This window comes from Castor canadensis, chromosome 9 (genome assembly GCF_047511655.1).
Source record: "Castor canadensis chromosome 9, mCasCan1.hap1v2, whole genome shotgun sequence".
Lineage (NCBI taxonomy): Eukaryota > Metazoa > Chordata > Mammalia > Rodentia > Castoridae > Castor > Castor canadensis.
This window is the reverse complement of record NC_133394.1, coordinates 18118428-18144149: the sequence shown is the minus strand read 5'-3', so window position 1 is coordinate 18144149 and position 25722 is coordinate 18118428. Positions and strand designations below refer to the sequence as shown.

Below are 25722 nucleotides of genomic sequence, written 5' to 3'. Positions count from 1 at the left end.
AACAGCTAGACACATCATCTATGTAAGACCATATGCGTTCTGTAGGTGGTTTTTGTTTTCAGGGATTTCCATCTGATTTTTGCAAGTACTTGGTACAGACCCTTTTTTGGTCATAGCTGTTAATGTTGTCAGGACTTTTGACCTATAGAAATGAAATGCAAACTTAAACATAACTAGTAACTTATTTCTTTTAACCTGCTGATAGCAAAGCTAGAGTTTTACAGTGGCTATGAAGGACACTGAGGCTGATCAAGTAGCCAAGGGGAGCCTGCCAGGTACCCAGCAGTTGTCCCGGTTCAGCTCGAATGTGTAGAGGGCAGGAGGAAGACGATATGTAGGAAACAGAAGAAATCACTGGAGGATCTGAATGGGACCATAAGTATTGAGAGGAATGAAATCTAGACCATGAAGTCTTATTAAATATTCCTTGTTATAGAAGTGGACTAGAATCTTAAGACAGCTTTATAGAACTTAATTATAGTAATGTCAGAAAATTTTGATATATTAATAGATGCATTATTTTTCTTAGTAAGTTACTTAGTTTCTGTTTCTCTTTCCCAGTGTTACAGTGCTTTTATATGTAAATATGTAGAGCATAAAATGCCATGTCACAGTCACGTGCTTAAAAAGCAGGTACCTATTAACTGCATCCATATGTTTAAGTTATTCTATCCTAATCCCTGACTTAAAATAAAGTCTTACAATTATTGTTGGTAACTGAGTGTTGTGCTAAGTTCACTTATTTCCTTTGTTAGATTAAGAAGCCTAGTTCAGAGAGGCTAAAATAGTCTCTGCTAAGCAAAAGACAAATACTACATTGTCACTAAGCCAAGACTCCTTTTTTTTTAACTTTTTTTTCTTTTACTTCTTCCTTTCATTTTGTCTGGTGTTTTTATCTAAATTCTCTCTCTCTCTCAACGAAAATAGTTGGCACAAAAAACCAATGGGATACAAAACTTGTTGAAAATCTCTTCATAAATTTCTGTTTGGAAATCCAATAATAAATTCTCTAGGTAATATTGGAGATTCTGTTTAAAAAATGTAAGTATGTGGTTTTACTGGAATATTTTTAAGTATTTGGATAGTCTTTCTCTCTCTCTCTCTCTATGTGTGTGTGTGTGTGTGTGTGTGTGTGTGTGTGTATACATACACACACACACACACACATATTTCAACATCTGGAATGCTGCCTGCTAAATTGAGGTTTTATTACAGAGAATAGTAACAGGATATTTGCAGAAGTAATTGGGAATTGATGAATAAGAATGTTAAATAATAAAGCAAGCTTTTTTAGTAGAAATGTTTAAGTGAGCGTGTTCTTCAATACCAGGCTGCTCTGTAATGGTGTTGTGTGTCTCAGCTGTGTTCTTGCTGGGTTAGGTTTGAGTTATATGGCAGGTAATTCTGTGAGTATTTATTGAGCACCTACTCTGAAGCCTGAGCTTAGCCTTAAAAACTAAGGAGGCAACCCTGCAGAAAGCAGAAATAGAAAAAATATAAAATATATATACCAGGGTTTAAATGCAAGATGACACATTATGTATCACATATGATGTGAGAGGGATACTAGCTGAGGATAAATCAACACAAGTAGGGGATGGATTACTGTTGGTAACATTTATGGAATGCTTTCCTGTATACATTGTAACAGCACCAGCGCTTACTAATAGCTTACCAAGTGTCAGGAACTGTTCTAAGTGCTTTATATTATCTCATTCAAACCTTATAGCACCCCAGTAAAATATCCACAATAATGATCACAATTTTAGATGAGGACATTAAGGTACAGAGAGCAAGTAACTGGCCCCCAGTCACTTGGCTGATCTGTGGAGATGTACTGAGGCTTTCTGGTTCCAGTGTCTGCATATGTGACCCTGTACTGTGGTGCCACATCATCACCAGGACGGAAGGATTCTGTTGCAGGAAGTCACATGATCACATATGCCACTTTAGAATTGAACATCTTGAGAGTAGGTGTATGTCCAGCCCCTTGGAAACAACCAGGATGTCTGCCATGTGATGCTCATGCTTTTGGTCACCGTAGCACATTTCATTTTCATGTTCACTATGTTGTACATGAGAGGTCAGAAGTAAAGTGCTTACCAGCAAGGATACCATCTCGTTTCTCAGTCAATCTGCCTAGCAAATTGCTTAGACTGACCCCTTTAGAGGTAATCTACCACTTCTGGTTTACAGGGAGCTAGGCACTCATTATCATGCACTACAATAACAACTTTACATAATAAGCAAATGTTCAAAGATTATCCAGGAGCAGAACTCTGTATGAAGGTGAGTTTATTTAAAACAGTTTTGGCATCTGGTAGAGTTTGTTAAGCTCCCTCTTACCACCTGCCTCCTTGGGCTTTATACAGGTGTAAGCTACCTTTGTGTCTCCTGTGCTATCAGACCTCACCGAGGCCTCTGCACTTCCCACTGCTCTGTACAGAGGGCTGGATGGAAAAGTAAAGACAGTACAATAACCTGACGTACCTGAGGCGCCTTTTCAAATCACGCATTCCCCCCAGTATCTCACTTGGCCTCACCAGTCTCTGCTGTCGTAAGACACTGGAATTCTGTTATCCTTCAGTGTGTTGGGGCTGAAAAAATAATTGCTGCCTTCAGTGACATCATTCAGGGATTCCTGAGAGACTCACGTAGTTTTTTATGGTAGCAGATGCCAGTCTTCACGTGCTGCTCCCCATCTTCCCTCACAGTCTCCTTTTGCTCTCATCAAGAACTGTGCTTGCTGTCTCTCAATCTTGAATCTAGATGAGTCACCAAGGTTCTCGGCTAGCTTGCTGTGTAATCAGCATTCAGTAAACTCTTGTGGGAGTACTGTGTACAAGGCACACACCACTGAAATACTGCTAACCTATACAGTGGATATGTAGAGATAGACTGTCTACTCTGTCAGGTTAGCATTGCCAGGAAGCCTGGGTCACGTGTACACTGTAGTCAGCAGTATTAACAGACAGTGACATTTGGGAAATATTATGTCCACAAGGTGAAACTCAAGCTGAGTTTTTTCAGAAGGAAGGAAAGAGAGTTGAAGGTAAGAGTGAGCATTGTAGGAGGGGCAGTGGCACACAAAAAAATGTGAGGCAGAAATGGCTTGTATTTGCGGGGGAAAACTGGTTTGACAGAAGAGGTTTGACACCTGCATAAAGGACGGGGAATAAAAGTTAGGTAGGAAAACCTTCTGTGCCTGGCATTATAGACTTTTATCTTTTAAGTACTCAGAATCACATGACAACACTGAGCAGAAGAATTACACAAAGGAGAGTTTGGGAAAACTCAGTTCTTTCAATTCACACTGAAGGAAAAAGCAATAGAGGAGAACACTGTGAAGAGACTACAATCATAGGCTAGACATGGTGGCACATACCTGTAGTCCCAGTTTCTTGGGAGGCAGAGATAGGAGGATCACAGTTCCAGGCTGGCCAGGCAAAAGCATAAGACCCTATCTGAAAAACAAACTAAAAGCAAAAGGACTAGGGATGTGCCTTAAGAGGTAGAGCACTGGAAGCCCTGGGTTCAATCTCTAGTACCACCAGAGAGTGACAGACAGACACAATCACAGTACTCAGTACTTGGAAAGTATGAGGGACCTGAATTCAGAAAGGAATTACGAATGTGAGAAGCTTTACAAAAGAAGTGAAAGGGAAATGATTTTAATGTTGGAAAGATTCTGAGCATTACAAAAAAACCAGAAGAGGAATCTAACCCTTGACTGAGGAATGCTAAAATAAAATCAGCTCTTCTGGATTTTAGGCATGTTTATTTTTGGGTATGCTGAGACATGCACATAGTACACACAGAAGGGAAGCAGGCAAGACATAGATGGACACTTCCTAGAGATGGATAGTCTACTCCATATGGATCTGGAAATCTTTCAAACAGAAGTAAGGTTTGAGGTGCAATAGAAGACATTTGCAAGAGAAGAAGTTTAGACTGGGAAAACAAGAGTGGTAAAAAGAAAAAGAGAACTCACAGTGATAAGTTAATTTGTGGATAAGAAAGAAGTTAGCAAGAGATAGTGAACCAATCTAGAATAAAGCCATTGGAGCCACAGAAGAGAGAGTGAAGAAGCAGTATAATCAGAGTGCAATTATAAACTGCCTCAGAGATCAAGATGAATGGAAAATGGCAGGTGAACTTTAAAACAGTGGTTAAAACCTGGAATTGTCAGTTGATGACATAAAGTGTGACCAAAGGTTGGAGATCAGTCATTACCTTTTAGTCTTAGACCATAATTTTCACACTTGAAGAACCCTTTCTATTACTTTTTTATTACCACCAACTCAAGGTTAGTCAGCAAGTAAAAGCCTTTGTGTCTAAGAATGCGCTAATAGTCTTTTAGGATGCCTTGATGATTTGGAAAGAAAATCAATTATAATTTAACCTGTGATCATTCTGTCATTGAGTTAAGATAATCAGACCACTGTATTATGTGAGTTGAAACAATCTTTTTCTTAAAGCAGTCAATAGTGTGCCAATACTATTAAGACTGAAGTTTTAAGATCTGTTACAAAGAAGAGATAGGCATTTTTGAAAGTTGTCTCATCATTCATATTCCCTCCCTTCCTTTCTTCCCTCCCTCCTTCCCTTCCTTCGTTCTTTTCTTTATTTTGTTGGAGAATCAACCACAGGGCCTCACACATGCCAACTATGCTCTCTACCCCTGAGTTACACCCCCGAGACCCTATATCCTTTCATTTCAAAACAGTATTACCTGTAAGACAGTATTCAGTGTTAAGAGCAGTTACATGGCATTTTTGCCTGTAGTAAAGATTCACAGGCCATGATGTCCATGTTAGTTTCTCTGTAGTTGTTGGCATCATTAGCTGTTTTCTGTTTGGAATAATCATCCCATGGCTCCCTCTACTGTTTTCCTCCTACCCACCTTCTAACCTCCCCTTCTCTGTCTTCTTCATTCCTTCTTCAGACCAGACCTGAAATCTAAGTGTTGGTTGAGACTCAGCCATGGGTCCTTTTGTGTGCATCTCACGTGTTTTCTTCCTGGGGCTTCACTGGTGGTATCATCTGTGCTCTGGAGCGTTAACCCTTCTCAGAATCATCAGGGGCTGCTGAGGAGGCTTGCTAAGGATGGCCTCATCCTCCTGTACATGGAGGAGTCTTATCTCCATGTTTTTTATACACTGAGGTTTCACATAAGATTTTATTTCAAAAAGCAAGTCATTTCTGCTGCCTAAGCACACATACACAGCAAGAAGTCAAGATCAAAATCCACTGGCTTAAATTTCTCTCTTGACTGAATGACACAAAATCAATACCTCTGATATCTCACCTCAGAGCTGGTCTTTAACTTTCTTTTGCACATCAGGCTTCAGATTCTATGAGTCTGACAAAAAATTTACTGTCCAACGTGCTCCAACACAAATTCCTATTTCTGTTCATTGCTTTACTGTTCTCTGAAACCTCCAAGTTAAGAGAGAGAAGGGGTGGGGAAGAAGGGAATAAGGGAGGGAGGGAGGGAAGGAGGAAGGATTTTGTCTTTTTTCTTCATTGCTCAAAGTCATCAGTTTCTAAGACCTATTGATTTTTCCCCAGGACATCCATCCCTTTCTATAACTACTTATGTTTTGGGTTGTTCTCTGAAACCCTGAGGAGATCTGTCTGTCTTTGAGCTCTTAGCTCTGCAGTGTACTTTGAAATCCTGAACCAAATTTCAATTTCCTAAAATAATGTGTTCACCATTGTCTTCCTATATCAAGTCCTGAATCATTTCTTCCTTCCCCATTTTAGCTGTCTTCAATAGGAATCAGACGAAATCCCAAACCTAGCAATAATCTAGCATTTGGTTTAGCCCTCTGTATGTGCCAGGTACTATGCTAAACACTTCCTATGCTTTATCCACTTAGTTTTCCAAGCAACTGTATGTGCTACATATTGTGATTAATCTTTATTTTATAGAAGGGAAACGAGATTAAGCTACCGCCCAAAGTCAAAGTGCATATAAATGGCAGGGCCAGGGTTAGTGCTCTGAGCCATCTCCCACCATAGGCCAAGTGTTGAAGCAGTGCGTTTTCTGTATCACCCTCCCACTTTTTTGTTTTCAGTGCTGAGCATAGAACCAGAGGATCATTTATCCTTCCCTTTTAGTAGGGAAAGAACGTGGGCCTGCTGGGCAAGGGGCCACAGATGGCACGAAGGAAAGGCCCTGGCAATGATAGCTATTGCTGAAAAGAAAACTAAGGCTGTCCTCTGGAACTCAGCCCCTAAGTCCACAGCACACACCAGCACTGCTGCTGCCTCCTTCTCCATGGCCACCTTGAGGCATCTCCTGCCGTTTTCTGATTTCTTTCTCAAGATTGTCCTTGATGTTTAATCGTAGATGAATTTCATCCCATCCAAAAGTATTTTAGATGCTGTTCTGAAAATGGACCCAGTCCCTGTCCTCACTTCCTGTTGCCTAGGCCAGCCTATCTCTCACTGAGTCAACCCTTGCCTTGTCATGCTGCTCGATTACTCGTGTCTGAACACACTTTGTGTATAGAAATGAGAAGACATGATGATGATGACATGATGAAGATACTTTATAAACTCATAGTCTGTAAGCACATGGGTTTTTTTGTGCTCATTTCTGTTGCCTGGCATAAAACCAATAAGGAGGTGGGTGGGCTTTCAGGTTGACAGTGAGCGCAAGTGCTAGGCTGCTCCGTGCACATGTTGAGACTGCCATTTAATTGCTATGTGGCCTTGTGCAAGACAGTCAAGGTCTTTGCGCTTTACTTGCCTTATTTATAACATGAGACAATAAACCACTGACATCATAAAACTTGAAGATTAATTGATAGGAAATAAATGACTTAGAAGTTTCTGGTAAATAGCAATACTAAATGAACCCTCAGTAAGCATCTCCTGACTGCACATTGAAAGTGTAATCTATGCCAGGCACTTGCCCTGTTATATACTTGTCATCTACTCCATTCTTAATCTTGCTTTTCAAGAGAGAACACTGAAACCCAGGTTAGGTAAGTTACCTGGATCACATAGTTTGTAAATAGTATAGACTCAGGATTTGAACATGGCCCATGCTTCCTCCACCTCCTTAACCGTCTTTCACAGCGATGCGGTCAAGGTTTTCTGCTTCTGCAGATTGTAGAGCACACCTTTAACTTACTCAGCATCAAAGTGTTATTCAGCTTTCCAAATACATTTGTCCTTCTCCCCATGTTAACCTATTTTTCAAGAACAAAAATCGTAAAACTTAAATAGAAGGCCAGACATGATTGTGTATACCTGTAATCCCAGCCTTCAGAGGTTGAGACAGGAGAAACAAGATTTTAAGGCCAGCCTTGGCTATATAGCAAGACCCCCATCTCAAAAGAAAAGCAATGTGGTGATTCATACCTATAAGCCCAACTATTTGGAAGGTGGAGACAGGAGGATCCTAGTTCAAGGCCAACCAGAGCAAGAAAGTTAGTAAGATTTATCTCAAAACAACAACAACAACAAAAAATGCCACACTTACACTCTAATCCCACCTACACAGGAGGCAGAGGTAGGAGGGTCATAGTCCCAAGTTAGGCCAGCATTATGCAAAAGCAAGAAAAAAAATTAAAGCAAAAACAGTGCATGGTTCAAGTGGAGGGAAAAAAAAAAAGACCTACTAGATCTGCTTATATCGCTCAGGATCGTTGAATGCATAAATGAATAAATACTAGCATTGCTTCTTTTCTGTGTGTTGGGTGGGTAGTTATTGGGGATTGAAGTTGGGGCCTTGCATTTGCTAGGCAAATGCTTTGCCACCTGAGCCATGATCCCAGTCCTTTGGCTTTTTTAGTTTGTTTTTCTGATAGGGTCTTATGCTAACTCTTTTCCCAGGCTGGTCCTGACCATCCTTCTACCTCTGCCTCTTGACTAGCTGGAACCACAGGCCTGCCCCACTACACCCACTTGCTTTTGAGATAGAACATTGCCAGCTTTGCACAAAGTGGCCTTGAACTATGACCCTCCTGTCTTTGCCTCCTGAGTAGCTGGGATTACAAGTAGGCATCACCATACCTGCCCCTATCATTATTTCTTACAAGGATCTTGTGAAGGACCATTAGTGCTATCCTTATCAAATAAAAACAAAAGAAATTAGTGCTAGATAATGGTTATATTTCCTAGATTATGATTTATTAATTGCCTACAGTGTGAGGGTCCTGCAGAACATATAAAAATTGTGGACTTACTTTCTTAGGTCTTGAAAACATGACACGATGAACACATTCTCTTACGAATTCGAGGGCTTTTTTTTTTTATCCTTTTAGCCTGGGAGATAAGAGCACTGTACTGTTGCCAGGCACAGTGCTCGCTTCTGAAATTCCAGATACTTGAGAGATTGACACAGGAGGATCACTGTTAGAGGTCAACCCAGGCCAAGAAAAAAAGTTAGCAAGATGTTATCTCAAAGAACATGCCAAAGTGTGGTGTCTTACTTTTGTTAAACCCAGCTACATGGGAAGTGTAGACTGCAGTCTGAGGCTGGCCTCAAAGAGGGTAGAGAAAAAAAGCCAAGGACTCTATCTAAAACATAACTAAAGCAAAAAGGGCTGGAGGTGTGGCTCAAGTGATAGAGTACCTATCTAGCAAGTGCAAGGTCCTGTGTTCAAACCCCAGTATCACCAAAAAAAATTTAAAAAAAAAGAATACTAGAAGAATATAGTATTCCTGAAGTGCCCCTATATATCTTTGCTTCCTTTTCTCCTCTCACACTTCCTATAATATTTGTTCATTCACTCAGTTCAGAGATCTAACAGTGACAAAAATAGCATAAGGGCCTTGCTTTCATGTATCATGTCATTTAGTGGGAAGAGACAGACATAAACTAGTAAATAAACCATTATGGATCGTGAGAGCAGTGGATATGTATTGGTTTCCCACTTGAGGGGTCTGGGAAGTAGGTATCTGTGCATGGGATACAGTAACAGCCAACTGGGCTGTGCTTGCAAAAGAGACATGCATGCATCTTTCTAGAAGGCTGTACTCGCACACTCCTTGTGCTTCATTCGCCCCTGGTTTAATTGTCTAATGCTTGGACACAACACATGGCTTTCACTTTGTCATTTAGCCTCCCGAGGTGCTAGGTTCAAAAAGGCATCAACAATAAAACTCTTCCTGTGGTAAAAGTAACATAGCATCAAGCCATTATTTTCCTTCTTTCTGCTTCCCAGGAGGAAACAGGGCCTGGAATCAAAGCAGCAATAGTTTTTCTGTATTTCTGTAAAAGAAGGAGGAAGTCGTAGAGGAAGCCAAAAGGACACCCAGTGATGGCAGTAGCCACTCTCTGTTTGACATCACTGAGCAAGCTGAAAGTTATACAGGAACAGTTCCACAGTACTGCAGGGTTACCTGGTGTCCTGTGCCTTTGTCAGGTACCTAGCCGCACTGTGAAGACACAGGTTGGCTTCAACATGGAACAAGCGAAGTTGGCATGGCACTCTCAGATGGCATTTGTGCTTCTGTTGCCTGTAGTTAGTAGCACTTAACCCCACAATTGTCTGTGCCTTTTTCAGGCTGTCGAAGCTCAAATCCGAAGTTTTGGACAGACACCTTCTCAACTCCTCATCGAGCCTCATCCTCCCAGAGGTTCTGCCATGCAAGCGGTAAGTGCTGCACTCTCTCTCTCTCTCTCTCTCTCTCTGTCTCTGTCTCTTTCGACTGCGACTGATATTCACAACAGTCCTTTCATCATGCTTGAGATTCTCGACCACCCTGGCCTGCTCTTATGCAGTGTGTGTTAGCTGCACACAACCAGCAAACATTATTTCATTCTTTTCTCTCCTGGAACCTTTGAAAAAGAAAACAGCCCCTTGCACTAGTCTTTCCTCATGCTTTGCGTTACAGAAGTAAAAGGCCCATAACTGTCATGTCTCCACACTGTAGGACAAAGGACTCCAGGCCTAGGGATAATAAATTCTCTGGTTTCATCTTACGAATTTCTAGATTAGTTTTGCTATTGTGTTCTTTCTTCTCTTTTTTTAATTGGAGTATATTAATTATACAAAGAGGTTTCATTGTGATATTTTCGTACATGCATGTAATGTGCTTTGATCAAATTCACCCTTCTTTTACCCTTTCTGTGCTCCCCACCTTTAAACAATTTTTAACTGTTCTCATTCTTTTTTCATATGTGAAGTGCTTCCATCGTATTCGCCCCCAGCTGTATTCATTCTTGACATCCCGACACGTATTTTCATTTGGGGAATTTTAAAACTAGCTCTAACATGTAGGGTACTATTACGGAAGGCCAGAGACCTGGAGAGGAGGAGCGATGGTTTGGCACATGAAAACTTAAGAGAGTTAAAAGGGTGATTTCTTTAATTTCTCTTGCTTTTGAGGGTTTCAGGGGTATGTCTTCTACTCTTTACTTCCGGCTTCCCCAGGCACTGCTGGTGTAGGCTGAGATGTCTGGGCTTTTCTTTCCATGTGGTCTTTCATCCTGCAGAAAGTTAGCCCACCCACTCCTATGGTGCCATAAGACAGTGAAGACAGACTTAGCAAGACTTCTTGAGGCCTGTTTTCAAACTCACACATCGTGTATTCAGATTCTATTGCTCAAAGCAAGTCAAAAGCCAGCCCAGAATTAGGATTCAAGCTGGGAAATAATGAGGCCCTTCTACTTTTATAGCTCCTGAAGTTTCAGGAGGAAGTTCTTAAATGAGAAAGAAATATTTGGCACAGAAACAAATTATATGATGAAAATATTTTTTTAAAAATATAGAAATTTTTTTCTTAAACTGTCCTTCATAAAATAGGTTGATCATTACTGCCTTAGATTAAGAAGAGAGAAAACATTGTATTTCCATAAATATTATGAACAATTTAAGATAAATTCAAATTCCATGTTGTGACAAATAATAGGAAGGAAGGAACAGCAGCTAGGTAGACAAGAGACAGAGATATGGCAGATCTCTTTTATCTCCTTTCTCTTCAACCTCACCCTTTTCTCTCTGTTCTTTTCCCTTTTCCCCTCCTTGTCATCCATCCTTTTTTCTTCATTCAAGGTTTTCCCCTTTCTTTCCCCTTTTCTTTGTGAATTGGACACAAAAATAAACTATAGACATTTAAAAATTATTTGTATCACCTTTTCCCTGTGTGTTTTTAAACCAGTGAGATCAGATTTAAATGAACTTATAAAAGGTGACAGTAGCAGACAAAAGACTTCACAAAGAGCAAATATTTAGCAAGGACAATGGAAGGTAATGCCATAAAAACAGTAGGAACGAACGTTTGGGCTTGGGAATGGTTTTAATAATAGCTCATCAGTGAGACTGGGGTTCCTGGATCAGCCTGATGGAACCCCTGCACCGCACACTGCCATCTCCTGGGTCACTGCACAGCATGGTTACTGGGGCAGTGCACCCATTCCCACTGCACAGCCCTCGTGGCAAAAGGTGATGGCTCGTAAGGTATATGACAGTGAGAGGGCTGGGCAGTTGCAGGCTCCTATGAGAATGAGACACCCTCTTTCCCAGTATCTTTATCCTCTGAATTGAGTACTTGAACTCCTTTTCAGTGTTGTATAAATTCTGTTCTTCATCTAACACATGCATGGGTGGGAAAGAAAGGCATGTTAAAAAGAAACCAGAATTGTCAGCAGGCGTACACTTATCGGGGAACACTGAATGAGATTTGGCTAACAGTTTCTACGTGGCTCACCGAAGCACCCAGGATGAAAAGAGTATTTGTTCCTCTTATTCTTGTTTTACCAGTTGCTCTGCCCACCCACAGCTGCTGCCAGTACAAGAACCAGCCCAACAGGGTAGGGGTTCTCTCCTTATTCCTGACTCCTCATACGTGTGCTTAGCCAAGGGCATGATGGAGCTCCCGGAGAGTCCTGCCTGGGAGCTCTCGTTGTAATGGATGTTCAGGAACTGACAAGGGGGGACAGCTGGTTGTAAGACTGCTGTGGACTGTTGTGGATATGGCGCCTGCAGCTTGCTGGGGAAAGTAGCTTGTCTTTGCCATGTGGCAAAGAGCTGGCCCTCCAGGGTCTCTGTGTAAACAAGACATTCTCCCTACGCATTAGAGTTTTTTTTGTGTGTTTTTTTCAGGGCATAAACATTGGACTTACTCACTTCAAGCCTAATTATATTTACAGTATGAGCTGTTAAGCTCAGAAATATGTATGAATTTCCTTTTGGAGAGACTTTTGATTATGTTGTACACTGATTTTCTCAGAGTTTACAAATTGACTATAGTAAATATTATTTACAAACTATGTAATTAAAAAATAAGGCTTAGTACTCTGAACTGATGTTCATTTCCTTTTCCCAGGATTTCTTTGAGATTAACTTATATGACGTTGTTGCTCCTTGTTTCTCATTTTTACCCCTCATTTCACAGAATTCCTTAAAAAACCATATAAGTGGCTCTTTGTATGGGAGAAATTACTTACTGATATTAGGGGTTTTAAAAATCAAATGTCCACATGTTTATTAAGGTCTTTACTAAAATTCAGATGAGTTCCCCCATCAACTATCAACGCATCCTACCACACACATATGAATATAGCAGAAATTAAAGCCACCTCGTGCTGCGTTAAGTGCACGAGCCATAATATACACCAGGTGTAGTAATTAGCAGCACATGAAGGCTGCCTATTTGTCTGGTTTTGCTGCTGTTGCTGTATCCCCCTGTGTTTTCACACCATCAGATAGTTGGATTTAATTGAGGCCACATCAGATGAGGCATTACTGACACCTTTAATTGAATGAGCATCCAGGGAGGATTAACTCATAATATTGATTGGCTTTTAGCCACTTGCTCAGAAGGGTGTCTGGGTAGCTTATTAGTTGCCTTTATTTACACCTTTATGCAAGGAGTGCAAATAGGAATTCTTAGTGCAATATGTTTTTCTAAGTACTCTTAATAACTTTTTTAAAAGGACTGATAATAAAAATGCAAATGTATTTAATTTTTTATTAGCAGTTCTGAATAAATACGTGTTAAATATATGTGCCTGCACGTTTACATATACCTGGTGTCTTGAAATACGGCAGTAGGGAAGCAGCCAGAAGTATTTCATCAAATGTTTCAATTCTGAATGATACTAATCAGCTATTAGAAAAATAGACATTGTAGGAGAGAATTGCTGAAAATGTACAATGCAATTATAGCACAATAGGAGACTACCACAAAATATAAATAAAGCCAGTAAATCAGAGTAGTGTTGCATGTGTCTCGGATTATGACATATGGTGGTAGAATGTTACAAATCTTTAGGAGTTTTCAGGATTTATTTTTGTGGCCGGTTATTAGAACAGACAGTGTTTCGTTTAACATTTTCAATTATTTTCTGCTTCTAAAAGCACAAATCAAAAAAGTCTTGAGCTTTAGTTTCCTTACCAAGAGGGAGGAGGGGGCGTCTAGGTATTTCTCTTTCTCCCTAGCTACTGGAAAGCGGTGGCATTTGCATTACAATAGGCAGTGTTTATGACTTGGTGCACTATATAAATATATTGTTTTTACAAGTCCATTTAATTATGCATTGCTTTGAAACCCCTTTATAATTAAGTTTGTGTATTGCATTCATAAATTGTTTCTCTATCATAATACATGCATGCTGCCTAACTTGTTTATAAATATATTTGTTTTAGTTATCTCTTTATTTAGTTGTCAAAATCTTCATGCTAACTCAGATCACTTTTGATGGACTTTAAAAATTACCTTGACTTGCTTTTATTTCTATTGCCTATTCTTATTCTTTTTTATTTTTATTTTTGTACTAAAACTGAAAGATCATTACATGATAGCAACGGGAATGGTTTAATTTAATCCCCAATACTTGGTTATTTAGAACCTAAATCAAGTCATTCTTTTAGTATTGCATGGCAGTGGGCAAGGAAGAGGAGCTAAAACTTTTATAGATTTTTAAAGTGTTTCTGTTAATGTATTCTACTTTAGTCACCAAAAATTTCTACTAGTGCCATGTAAAAAGCAAATCATGATGGATGTCTGTGAGCCTTCCTGAGTTCCCTGTTCGCCTTGCAGTTGTGTTGACATGATCATCCTCTTCTCCTGCACCCTCTTGCCCTCCTTTGTTTCCTTCTGGTATACTTGGGTCTTGTCTTGCCCACTCAACAGTGTCTCCTCCTGCAGAGCCCGCTGATGTTCACAGACCAAGCCCAGCAGGATGTTATCATGGTTTTAAAGTTCCCCTCCAACTCCCCAGTCACCCACGTGGCAGCCAACACCCAGCCTGGTTTGGCAACACCTGCTGTGATCACTGTCACTGCTAATAGGCTCTTCGCCGTGAACAAGTGGCATAACCTTCCTGGTGAGTAAAGTACATGTCATGGTACTTGGTGAACACTGCAGAAAGAAACTACAATATCCATTGAGGTATATGTCTCAACACTTAAGCTTTGACTTGCCCAATAGTAGTCCAAATCAAAATGTGGAATAGTTTGACAGGCTTAAAGAAATTCCCCCTCAGTCATATAATACAAATATCAAAATATAAACTGTTCTTCAGCACCTGGTGGTTTGAGTTTGTCCTTGGAAATAAATATTGTTTCTAATAGAATATTCTAATAAATGGTACTCTTGTCTCTACAAATGTTACACATTTATCAGATGTGTAACATCTTTTTCCCCTTTTTTTCACTCATTCACTTGGATTACACTTGATAAACACTTTGGATTATCAGAAACTTTTTTTTTCCTTTTGTAGAACTGTGCCTTACATGTTAGGCACGCACTCTACCATGACCTACATCCCCAGCCCAGAATGTTACCTTTTTGTGCATGGCATGGTAGCATTTATGCTGGACCACTTCAATTACATAGCCCAAATACTGCATAACTGTCAATACCTTTGAGTGCCAAATAGTCACGGTCAACTGAGATAAAAGCCATCCATGTTGGAAGAGGCGTTACTGGAAGAGGTGGTAGTAGGTCCACTGCAACTGGACCTGGGGTAGGGGAACTTCCATCTCATATGGCCAGTCATTTGCAGAGTTTGAGCTCATTTTCTGATTCACATTTCATGACTCCCCTCTATGATTTATTGCATTTCATTAGAGCCAGAATGTTGGGGCCTGGCTCTTTTTGGCCACTAGTTTAAAAAGAAATTTTTAAGAAATAGGAAAATCTTCTAAAGTCCTGGAGATTTTAGGCCTTCCCCACCCCACTCTCGCCTCCCAAGCCATTGTTATAGTTAGGAAGTTTTAAAATATATAACTTTTTTTTTTTGAGACAGGATCTTACTCTGTAGCCCAGAGTGGACTCCAAGTTACTATGCAGCCCAGGCTGGCCTAGACTTGCGCTGGTTCTGCGTCAGCCTTCTAAGTGCTGGGATTACAGGTGTGTGCCACCACTCCTGGCTTAAAAGATAGATTTTAATATCCTGTTAACTTGTCATTAACTCTATAAAGTTAATAAGGCACTACAGATTAGAATGCCTGAAATGGTTGTAAAAGTATAGATAATGCCCGGCACCAGTGACTCATTTCTGTAATCCTAACTACTCAAGAGGCAGAGATCAGGAGGATGGTAGTTCGAAGCCAGCCCATGCAAATAGTTCACAAGACCCTATCTCGAAAAAACCCATTACAAAAAAAGTGCTGGTGGAGTGGTTCAAGGTATAGGCCCTGAGTTCAAACCCCAGCACTGAAAAAAAAAAAAGGATAAATTATTGGGGCTGGCAGTGTGGCTCAAATGGTAGCGTGTCTACCTAGCAAGCTTGGGACCCTGAGTTCAAACCCCAGTTCTAACCCCTACCAAAAGTATAAATTCCTGAATAAGGGCCTCTTCCAAATTAAATGCAAGTGATTTTAGAATGGAACAAAAGATAGTTAAACAAAAACATGATATACTAAGCTCTGCAAAGTATTTATCACAAAGAATCTGTGATTGGGGTCGGAATTGATCAAATATAGCTATTCTCCTGGCCATTGCAAATGAAACAATGGGAAGAAATGCTAACATTTGATTAAAAACAAATTTCAGAGAAAGTAGAGACAGTAAAAACTGAGGCAGGTATTTAGATCTATTATGAGGTCATTTTATTCTTTTTTTTCTTCAAGTGAACTTACCCTGTGTGCACACATTGGACAACTAAAGACTTCAGAAATGTGATTTTTTTGTTTTTCTAATTACTGCTCATTAGAAGAAGGACATGCTGCTTCTAAGTGGTGTGTTCTGTCACATACATTACCTCTAGTATATTTACCTACTCCATGAGCAGTAGCCCTTGGAGTTTTGCAGATGTCCTAGTGTGTGATAACACGACCATCACAAATGGTGCTTGTCCTAGGTGGCTGTTTGTGACAGCCCTGAGAACTTCATTTTAAACTGAGTGACAGCGTGTAGGTAAAGACAAGCCTTTTCAGCTGCCCTCCCCGCATCAGTTTCTGGAAGAGCTAGCTCAGCAGGACCCACAGGACACCTACACCTCCAGCTGATACCCAAGTTCCCAGGCTGCTGCTCCTGAATCATTGGTGCCCAAACACCCAGCATCCCTCTTTTGAGCAAGCCCATGTCCCTGACTACACAGCCTGCTTCTCTCAGTGCCTGGTGGCTAGGGCTTCTGTCCCCATGTGCAGTTTTTTCTGTAAGTATGGACAATAGGGTGTGGGCCCTTAATGCCATTCAGTTTCATCCCACTGCCCCCATCCCAGGCTCACCTTTCTGTGAGGTAAGAACCAGGTTCTGCAAACAACACAGAATTCTGCAGTCTTTGCCTGTCCTAGTGGCCTTTACTATGCATGTGCCTGTGTCATCAGTGGCATTTGTCCCTGCTCTTCACATGCATGCCACCTTCACAGTGTGACACAACTCTTTGCCAGACATGTACAAAGAATGATAACATGGGAATTCACCACAGGAGGTTATCTTTCCAGAACATGAGCTCCAATTCTGAGCTGCCCCTAAAAATATTAAGCAGCCTTTGTGTTAAATCTGTGGCTCACTTCAGGTATGTCTACATGATTCTGATATTTTATCCTGTCTTGTCCTGTCTTTATCTGTCAGTATGCCTTGATTTAACATTAGAAATCCCTAACAGCTTTTCTTCAGGAAGTGTCAAATTCATATTACACCATTTTTTCTTAAATTTTAGGAACAGTGAGCTCCATAACTCATTCATTAGTCACCTAGCTCTTGTCATTTCCTTGAGTAATGTCTGTGTCCTTTGTTAGAAATAAACAGTGGGAATGTACCTCAGAGAGCAAAGTATGTTCAGGGCCCCGTGTTCAGTCCCAATCCCCACCACTGGAAAAAAAAAAAGAAAAGAAAAAGAAGACAATTTTGTCTTCCACCTCATTCAAAGGACTTTGAAGAACTTTCCCAAAGTAAAATAACAACAGCTAATGTTTATAGAGCATTTTCTAAATTCTAAGTACCATTTTGATCGTTTTATGTTTACTAACTCAATCCCCTCCACAACTTGAGGGTGCACATTCCATATTTAGGTTGAATGATATGACATTGGTTTCCATAGGTCAAGGTGGTCAGTTGTCGCCCATTTCCTGTGGTCCAACTTAACCCCTCTAACCTATTTTACACATTAGGAAGTTGAAACACAGAGGCTATATAAGTTGCCCAGGGCCCCACCAGGCAGGTAGTGGCAGAAGAAGGATTGGAGACTTAACTAAACTTACTTTAAGCCTCTTTCACTGACATTTGGGCTTTAGTGTTTCTATGGTCCAGAGAAGAGAAAAGTTCTCAGCATGTTAGTGTTGATTGACACTGGTATTACTGGAAGTAAATGGCCCTGCTGGGCGGACCAGAGACTGTGGTGCATTTCCACTGACCATGCCTGTGAGCATCCTGTGATTTCTTAAGCAGGAGACCCTTTAATTTCTTACGCACACTCATCTATAATTTTTAGTGCCAATATTGTACTTACTCAGGAAAACCTGAGTATTAATCAGTATTAATCAGAATTAATGATATTCTAAACATCTTTCAATAGCTGGCCTTTACTAACTAGGGAAAATATGGCATAAGAAGTTTTAAAATAATCTAATGAACTCATTGCAATGTGTCCCCTTTTAATTTTCAGTCCTTCAAGGTCAGTCAGAAAGATTTCCTTAAATGTGATAGTATTAAGCAGAGCTTTTAATATCAACCAAACAGCATAGTATAAATGCTATGAATCTAAAAGGCAGATACTGAACAGGGTGAATGACAGAGTCATTTGGGGAAAATAATTTGGAAAAGAAAGCGAAGATCATCTGTTCCAAAACCTTTATTTTAGCGTTTATGATTTGCCAGTGGTTGCATAGCTAGCCAGGGGCAATTCCTCTCCACCTAAAGTCCTTCTACCTCTATCAAAGAAATCTCTTTAAAATCTCTTTTCAATTACAAAATAAGTTAAAGCCATTTTGAGAACGACACAAACTATTCTTAGTATGAATTAATTTTTCTAACTCACTTGCTTCTCAGGGTACTTTTAAATTGAAACCATGGCACTATTAAATATTAATAAAACTTTTTTTTAAAACCCTCAATCCAATCTTTAAGAAAACATTTCAGCCAAATGCATTTAACTAAAACATTTATCTGTGGATAGTTTTCTTTATTTTTAGTCAAGCTTTCTATTGATTGATTTTTAAGTGATGGATGAAACATTAAATGTTCCCTGACTTAGAACTTTCTCTTTCTCTATCATAAATTGGCGTTTTTGTGGATCCTTTGTGCTGCAGCATTCAAAACTGCCTTTTTAAGAAGTAACGAAAAAATAGTATTTGCTACAGTCAGCAGATGGCTGTCACGTTTTGTTTTCAGCACGCTTTACCACTTAATTTTGTTTTGTTGCAGCATCAGAGGTTGCCAGTCAAGCATCTGCTATAGCTTATGGCCTAGGACTGGAGCCACTGCTGATGGCACATGTTCAGAACAGCACTAATCTAAAATAAATGTTTAATAAGCTAGCCATAAAAGCACCTGGATTTTTGTTCTTTGAATTTCACAAAACTGCACAAGAGACTGTGAGGTTGGAAACAATTCTACATAAGGTTTGATTTATACATTTTTTATGTCATTTAGTATGTGAAAATAATCCTGCCTTTTTTTTTTTTTTTTTTTTTTATCTTTTGTGAATTCCAGCTCATCAAGGTGCTGTACCAGACCAGCCATACCAGCTGCCAGTGGAAATCGATCCTCTCATAGGTCTGTCACTTCCTCCTCTCTCTGCGATTCATTAAGCGCTGTATGGTGGCCCTGAAGTGTAGATTACAGTTGTTTTTCACTTGCTGGTTGCTGGGAATGGAATTTTCCTGATAAACCATTTGCATGCAAATTGGAATGCAATGAGCTGTGGCTATGCTGGTATTTCATCAACTCCCCCTCGTTGGTTTGCCTAATTTGAACAGGCCTAGGACGAGTGTCACCGAAAATTAATATGGATGCTGTAATAATGTGTGATTGAGAATGCGGGTGAAGCACTGTCAGGATAATATTGGATCTTTTCATCACTCAGACTTGTTGATGAGCAGGAGCGAGGCACGTTTTGATGAATTGGTGCACGGGTAATGTGCTGGAGTCCTCAGCTAGGGAAATTTTCATAATAACAGTGGGGTTCTTAGTACTATGTTGTGAGAAATAAAACTGTAGTGCCAGGGTTTCATCATTAAAGGAGATCAATCCTTTCTTCTGGACCCTCTGTTCAGTCTGAGGGGATTAATGTGCACTTGCAGAACAGTTCCGAAGTTGAAATATATTGCCCAGCCAATGGCAGTGTTAAGATATTTGCATTCGTTCTCCTAGGGTCCTACAGCCCAATAAACTGCCATTGGAGGTTAAATTTTTCAGAGGGAACAATAGGGAAGAGATCAGAAAGAGCCATTGGGAGAAGTGAGAGCGTCTGCAGCAGGTGGCTCAGGGTTTGATTGCTGTCATGCTTGCGAGTAGGCTAGCTCAAACCTCACCCTTATGTGTGTGGGTTTCACACCGCATCACCCAGAATGTGAAGCCTTGAGAGGAAGATGCTGCTTAGCAACTTTTAGAATAAAAAGCCCAATTGCCTCTCTATGACATAGGCTGCCAGCATTTGCTTTATAATTTTGCTTTATAATTTTGCCACATTTCACCTGCAGAAATAAATTCATTAGAATGTTACCATTTTTGAAGAAAGCATATGAATGAGCAGATTCATTATTTTAAAATCCCAGACATTCCCTACACATATATTACCTTTTTTGTTTTTAAAACCTTTTTCTCAGTAGAGAACTAACTGGTTAAAAACCAGTTCTTTTATCATTTCCCTGATGACTACTACTCTGGTAGCTAAATCTCATTTTGTTTTGAATAGATGCAATTTGCCAGATGTTAAAAAAAATAATAAATGCTCAGTTGTGTAGTTTTAAAGGTCAGTTAATAATAAAACTCATTTGCTAGCACGACGCTGGTGGCTCATGCCTGTAATCCTAGCTAACATGGAAAGTTGAGATTGGGAGGATCGTGGTTCAAGGCCAACCTCAGCAAATAGTTCACAAGACCCCATCTTCAAAATAACCAGAGGAAAATGGTCTGGAGGTGTGGCTCAAGTGGTAGACAGCCTGCTTTGCAAGTGGCAAAACCCTGAGTTCAAACCCCAGTCCCACCAAAAAACAAAACAAAAAATCCCTCATTTGCTGAGTCTGAATTTAGGATTATCCTCTGCTTTAACACATGGCAATGAGTCTCCTTTAGAATAAGCCTGACTAAATGAGTTCTGCAGCCCTTTAGGCCAAGTGTGGCCAAAGGTTCTCAGTGAAAGTCAGAAAACAAGTATTTCAAACAACAATCTAACCTAGCCACATCATACAGTATATAAGCAAATGAATGTGGCTGCTTTCCAATAAAACTTTATATGCAAAACCAGGCATGGGGCAGGGTGGGCCTTCAGGCCATTGCTCCCCACCCCAATCCCAGGTTACTGATCATCAGGTGCCCTTCCTCATAAAGAAACTTTTTAAAGCCATGTCACTTCTCATTCCTTTTAAAGTTGACACCAAAAACTCTTCATGACAGGATAAATCGTTACAATTTCTGCATAGTTTAGAACATTTTAAATAGTCTAAATCATATTTAGAACCTGTAAATATTAGTGATTCATACTTAAAATTTTCTCTTTTAAAAATGTATATAAAAGCCCTTAATAATTGGAAATTTCACCTTACTCCTCTTTCATCTTGAATTTACATTTTCATTTTCCTTCCCCCATGTAATTTTAACTTTTTTAATTTGATTATTATACTTTTAGCAATAAAAAGTATATATGGAAAGTTTTATAAATTTTAATTGGCATTGAGTAAACTTATGGTTATAATGTTTTTAAATATGGTGCTGGGAATCAACTCAGGACTTGGAGTGAGCTCAGTATACGTTCTGCTACCACTGAGCCATACCCTAGCCCTGCAATAAAATTTAATAAACATTTATTAAACATAAAAAGCAAGAATTTATTAGACTGCATCTTTAATTAGATAAATGCAGTGTTCTCCCCCAATTAACTCATGTATTCATGGATAAACATCATTTGTTGCCAAGTGAGACAAGATTTATCCACAGATCTATCCATATTACAGATGAAAACTCTGAGGACTATCACTCATATAAGAAAATAGATGGGAAAGGAAAGAGTTTTAACACACAAGGGAGGGGTGAGGATAGGTAAGACACCTAAAAAACTAGCTAGCATTTGTTGCCCTTAATGCAGAGAAACTAAAGCAGATACCTTAAAGCAACTGAGGCCAATAGGAAAAGGGGACCAGGAACTAGAGAAAAGGTTAGATCAAAAAGAATTAACCTAGAAGGTAACACCCACGCACAGGAAATTAATGTGAGTCAATGCCCTGTATAGCTATCCTTATCTCAACCAGCAAAAACCCTTGTTCCTTCCTATTATTGCTTATACTCTCTCTACAACAAAATTAGAAATAAGGGCAAAATAGTTTCTGCTGGGTATTGAGGGGGGGAGCGGGAGGGGGTGGAGTGGGTGGTAAGGGGGGGGTGGGGGCAGGGGGGAGAAATGAACCAAGCCTTGTATGCACATATGAATAATAAAAGAAAAATGAAAAAAAAAAAACAATGCCACACAAATCTTTGAACTCTTTGTGATTCTGTGGCATAATGTGTATAGTGATCTATTATTAAGAATTATTCTTAGGCTTGGCAGAGAGGCACAAGTGGTAGAGTGCCTGTCTAGCAAGTGGAAGGCCAAGTTCAAATCCCAGTGCTGCAGAAATAAATAAATAGATAGATAGATACATACATACATAAGTAGATAAGCAGATAAATAAAGGCCAAAGAATTATTTTAGGGCCAGACATGATGGCTCACACCTACAATCCTAGCTATTCACAATGGGGAGATCTGGAGGCTATCATTCCAGCTACTTGGAAGGCATAGATAGGAGGAACATAGTCTGAAGTGAGTTCAAACACCACTACTGCCATAAAGAAAAAAAAATTATGTTGTGGTCTATTAAGTTACCTGTCTTTTTAGCAATGTGTCATTGAAACTTAATTCCAGTGATCTATTAATTGACAGTGTGACTAGATCCTCCTTCCATTTTATTGAAAGCCATCTGACCTACAACATGACACAATACCTAGGCATCCGCTTTTCAGTATCACATCAGTATTTTGAATGGTCTCTGTATTTAACTCCCAAGATTTTTATTCCTTGGGGTAAAGCACCATAGTAAGGTCTCTGCATGGAAGGGAAATGTACTAGTCTTTTATCTGGTGTTAGAAGGGCATATGAAAGGGGAGACAAGAAAGGAAAACTCAGAGGAGAGTTCTCAGGAAAATCAGTTGTTCAGGCAAGAGAATCTATGAAAGCTGAGGAATTAGAAGTTGATTCCTTAAAGCCATCTGTGCCTGTGCACCCTTGGGAAGTCTTTTATCCCAGGGGTATGCATGCCTAAGTTTAAAAACTGCTTATCTAGTTAAGTAGCCCTAACTTTCATTGAATAAAAATACTTTCAGTACTGAATCTCAAGAAGGTCCCTAGTAACCAGGGTACAGTATGAGTATATATGGAAATGTCAACAATAATACCCCATTTAACTATAATATACTAATAAAAATGTGTTAGAAAAGAAAGCTCACTGACTGAAACAAGACACTAGTAAAAAGGCTGATGTGAAATGGATGGATAATTCACAGATACAGAGGTAGATAGATGGATTGCCTAAACAGATGTACCACCCAGCTTCACTGCTGCAGGACACTGCTGTGCCCATCAGCACTGTTCTCATCTGCCAGCAGCTGGCAACTTCCTTTGTATGAAAGGAGAGGAAAAGGTAACCCCCAATCTAGAGTTCTGCTCATTTTACTACTGCTATGACTTTCTAGCCCATTAATCCCTCAAAAGCATGTTATCAAACTTACCTCCTGATCTTAAATGGCTAAGTTGTGTCAACAGACATGAGCAGACATCTGCAGGATTGCTTTGCATACACATGTGTGCTGTGCTGTGTGTTCCATGAGGACAAGGTTCTCAGTGCTCTTGCCACCCTGGCAGTTCCCAAAACAGTACTGGAGAGTATTTTGAAACTTTTTTTTTTTCTGTTTTGCTTTCTGAGCCTTCTATTAAACTCCTTACACAATATAGGTACCTATTTTAATTTTTACATTAATTCACATTTTTTCAAAAAATTGAAATGTATGAGAAAAGAGCTTAATAATTGGATACAGAAATTTGTTTTCTCTGGTTTTTTTTAAAATTCATTTATTCATATGTGCATACATTGTTTGGGCCATTTCTCCTCCCTGCCCCCCACCCCCCTCGCTTCCAGGCAGAACCTGTTCTGCCCTCTTCTCCAGTTTTGTTGAAGAGAAGACATAAGCAATAATAAGAAAGACATAGCATTTTTGCTAGTTGAAATAAGGATAGCTATACAGAGAGATTCCTAGCATTGCTTTCGTGCACATGTGTATTACAACCCAAATTGATTCATCTCTACCTGACGTCTTCACTATTTCCTGGACACTTTCCCATAGTGATCTCTGTCATTTTAAGATTACTATATTAGATCCTCTGCAGTGGGGACATCAAACACTTTCAAGTTTTGGGTTTCCTGCCTTTCCCTATTCCTCCTGTATGTGTCCTCTCCTTAGCGTGTGACCCATGTCTAATAGTATTACAGTATTTTTTTAGATCTAAAGTCCACATATGAGGGAGAACATAAAATTTTTGGCTGTTTGAGCCTGGCTGACTTTGCTTACAATAATGTTCTCCAGTTCCATCCATTTACTTGCAAATGATAAGATTTCATTCTTCTTCATGACTGAGTAAAATTCCATTGTGTATAAGTACCACATTTTCTTAATTCATTCATCACTAGTGGGGCATCTTGGCTATTTCCATAACTTGGCTATTGTGAAAAGCACTGCAGTAAACATGGGTGTGCAGGTGTCTATTGTTTTCTCTGTTTTGATTTCTGGTACAGTCAGGTTTCACTTGCAGTTATGAATGGAAAGTTGATGGTAAAAAAAAAAAACAAACAAAAACCTCCTTGTATCATTAGAAACAAAGCTTTCTGTTTACATGGCCTCCTGATACCAAAAAAGGCATCTCCATGAAAATTCCTTGTCTGACAGTGGTGTACTTCCATGTGCTTGGTGTCACTGTGTGTCTGACTGCATGCCTTGTGACAAACCCTGTCTCAGGTGCTCTGTACCACTTGGAACCCACCGACAGCCTGTCTTATTTCATTGCTTAAATAAGGAGTAAGAAAGTGGCTATGTGCTGCGCTTTGACTTTTTCAATTACCAGAATCTTTAATAAGTAGTCACTTTAGCCTTTCCTTACATGCAAGTGCAGCTGTAAACAGGGGAAATGAGAGTTCCCATCTAGTCAAACTAAAGACCCTTAAAGCCAAAGTGGTACAAGATGCTGGTATATTTCAAATATATGACATTTAAATCCTAATATCTCTTCCTTGTGACAAAATGTTAAGGTAATAGATTGTCACAACATGAATCCATTCTCATGACAATGGACTTAATGAGATTGTCTGAAACACAAACCTAACTGTGATGCGATCTAGAGGCTGTAATCTAGTTTAGTCCTGCCTAAGAGCTAAGCAAGCATGTTCTGTAAATTGTATGCTGTTTTTAAACTGTAGTATGTTATTATTTTTTTCCTTTAAGCAAAAAAAAAAAAATTTACTGGGATATTGAATTTAACCACCTACATTCTTCCAGCAACTGCATATATGTTCCTGTTTGGTTTTTCAAATATTATTATACTTAAAGGTCAAGTATTCTTATTTTAGAATGTGTCTGCTGTCTTCCCTCAGCTCCAACCTCGGCATGACAAACTGTAGGACTTCTTTGCCCATGTGTGTTTGGTAGGGATTTATTTTTCTTTCCCTCTATTCTCACAGCCAGCAATACAGGAGCACACAGGAGGCAGATTACTGACCTTCTGGACCAGAGCATCCACGTCCACTCACAGTGCTTTGTTCTCACCTCAGACAACCGCTACATCCTTGTTTGTGGCTTCTGGGATAAGAGTTTCCGAGTGTATGCCACAGACACAGGTAATTCTTATTTTCTTCAGCAGTGAGCCAAAGTTTATGACTTAGAAGCCTTGAGAGGTTTAAAATGTTTTCTCACTTCTTTCCTCCAAAAGTTAGAGAATTTTGAAATCATAAAATAAGAATAAGAGGATACGGGTTTCCCCTTCCAAGAAGTTAATCTACTCAATAGTCCACTATTAAGTTAGTTTTAGCTTGTTTTTAAAAGGCATGTCCTGATAGTAGGTTTGTCT

General features: G+C 39.6%; 1 protein-coding gene across 7 annotated transcripts in view; it reads left to right on the top strand.

Annotated features, from left to right (window-relative positions):
• Lrba (LPS responsive beige-like anchor protein) overlaps positions 1-25722 on the top strand; it is a 615537-nt gene that overhangs the window by 558978 nt on the left and 30837 nt on the right. For all 7 annotated transcript variants that reach the window (XM_074041265.1, XM_074041269.1, XM_074041267.1 and 4 more), the window contains 4 exons: positions 9525-9614; positions 14113-14290; positions 19066-19128; positions 25337-25492. In XM_074041265.1, the coding sequence (XP_073897366.1) occupies positions 9525-9614; positions 14113-14290; positions 19066-19128; positions 25337-25492 (487 nt within the window). The remainder of the gene's footprint in view (positions 1-9524; positions 9615-14112; positions 14291-19065; positions 19129-25336; positions 25493-25722) is intronic.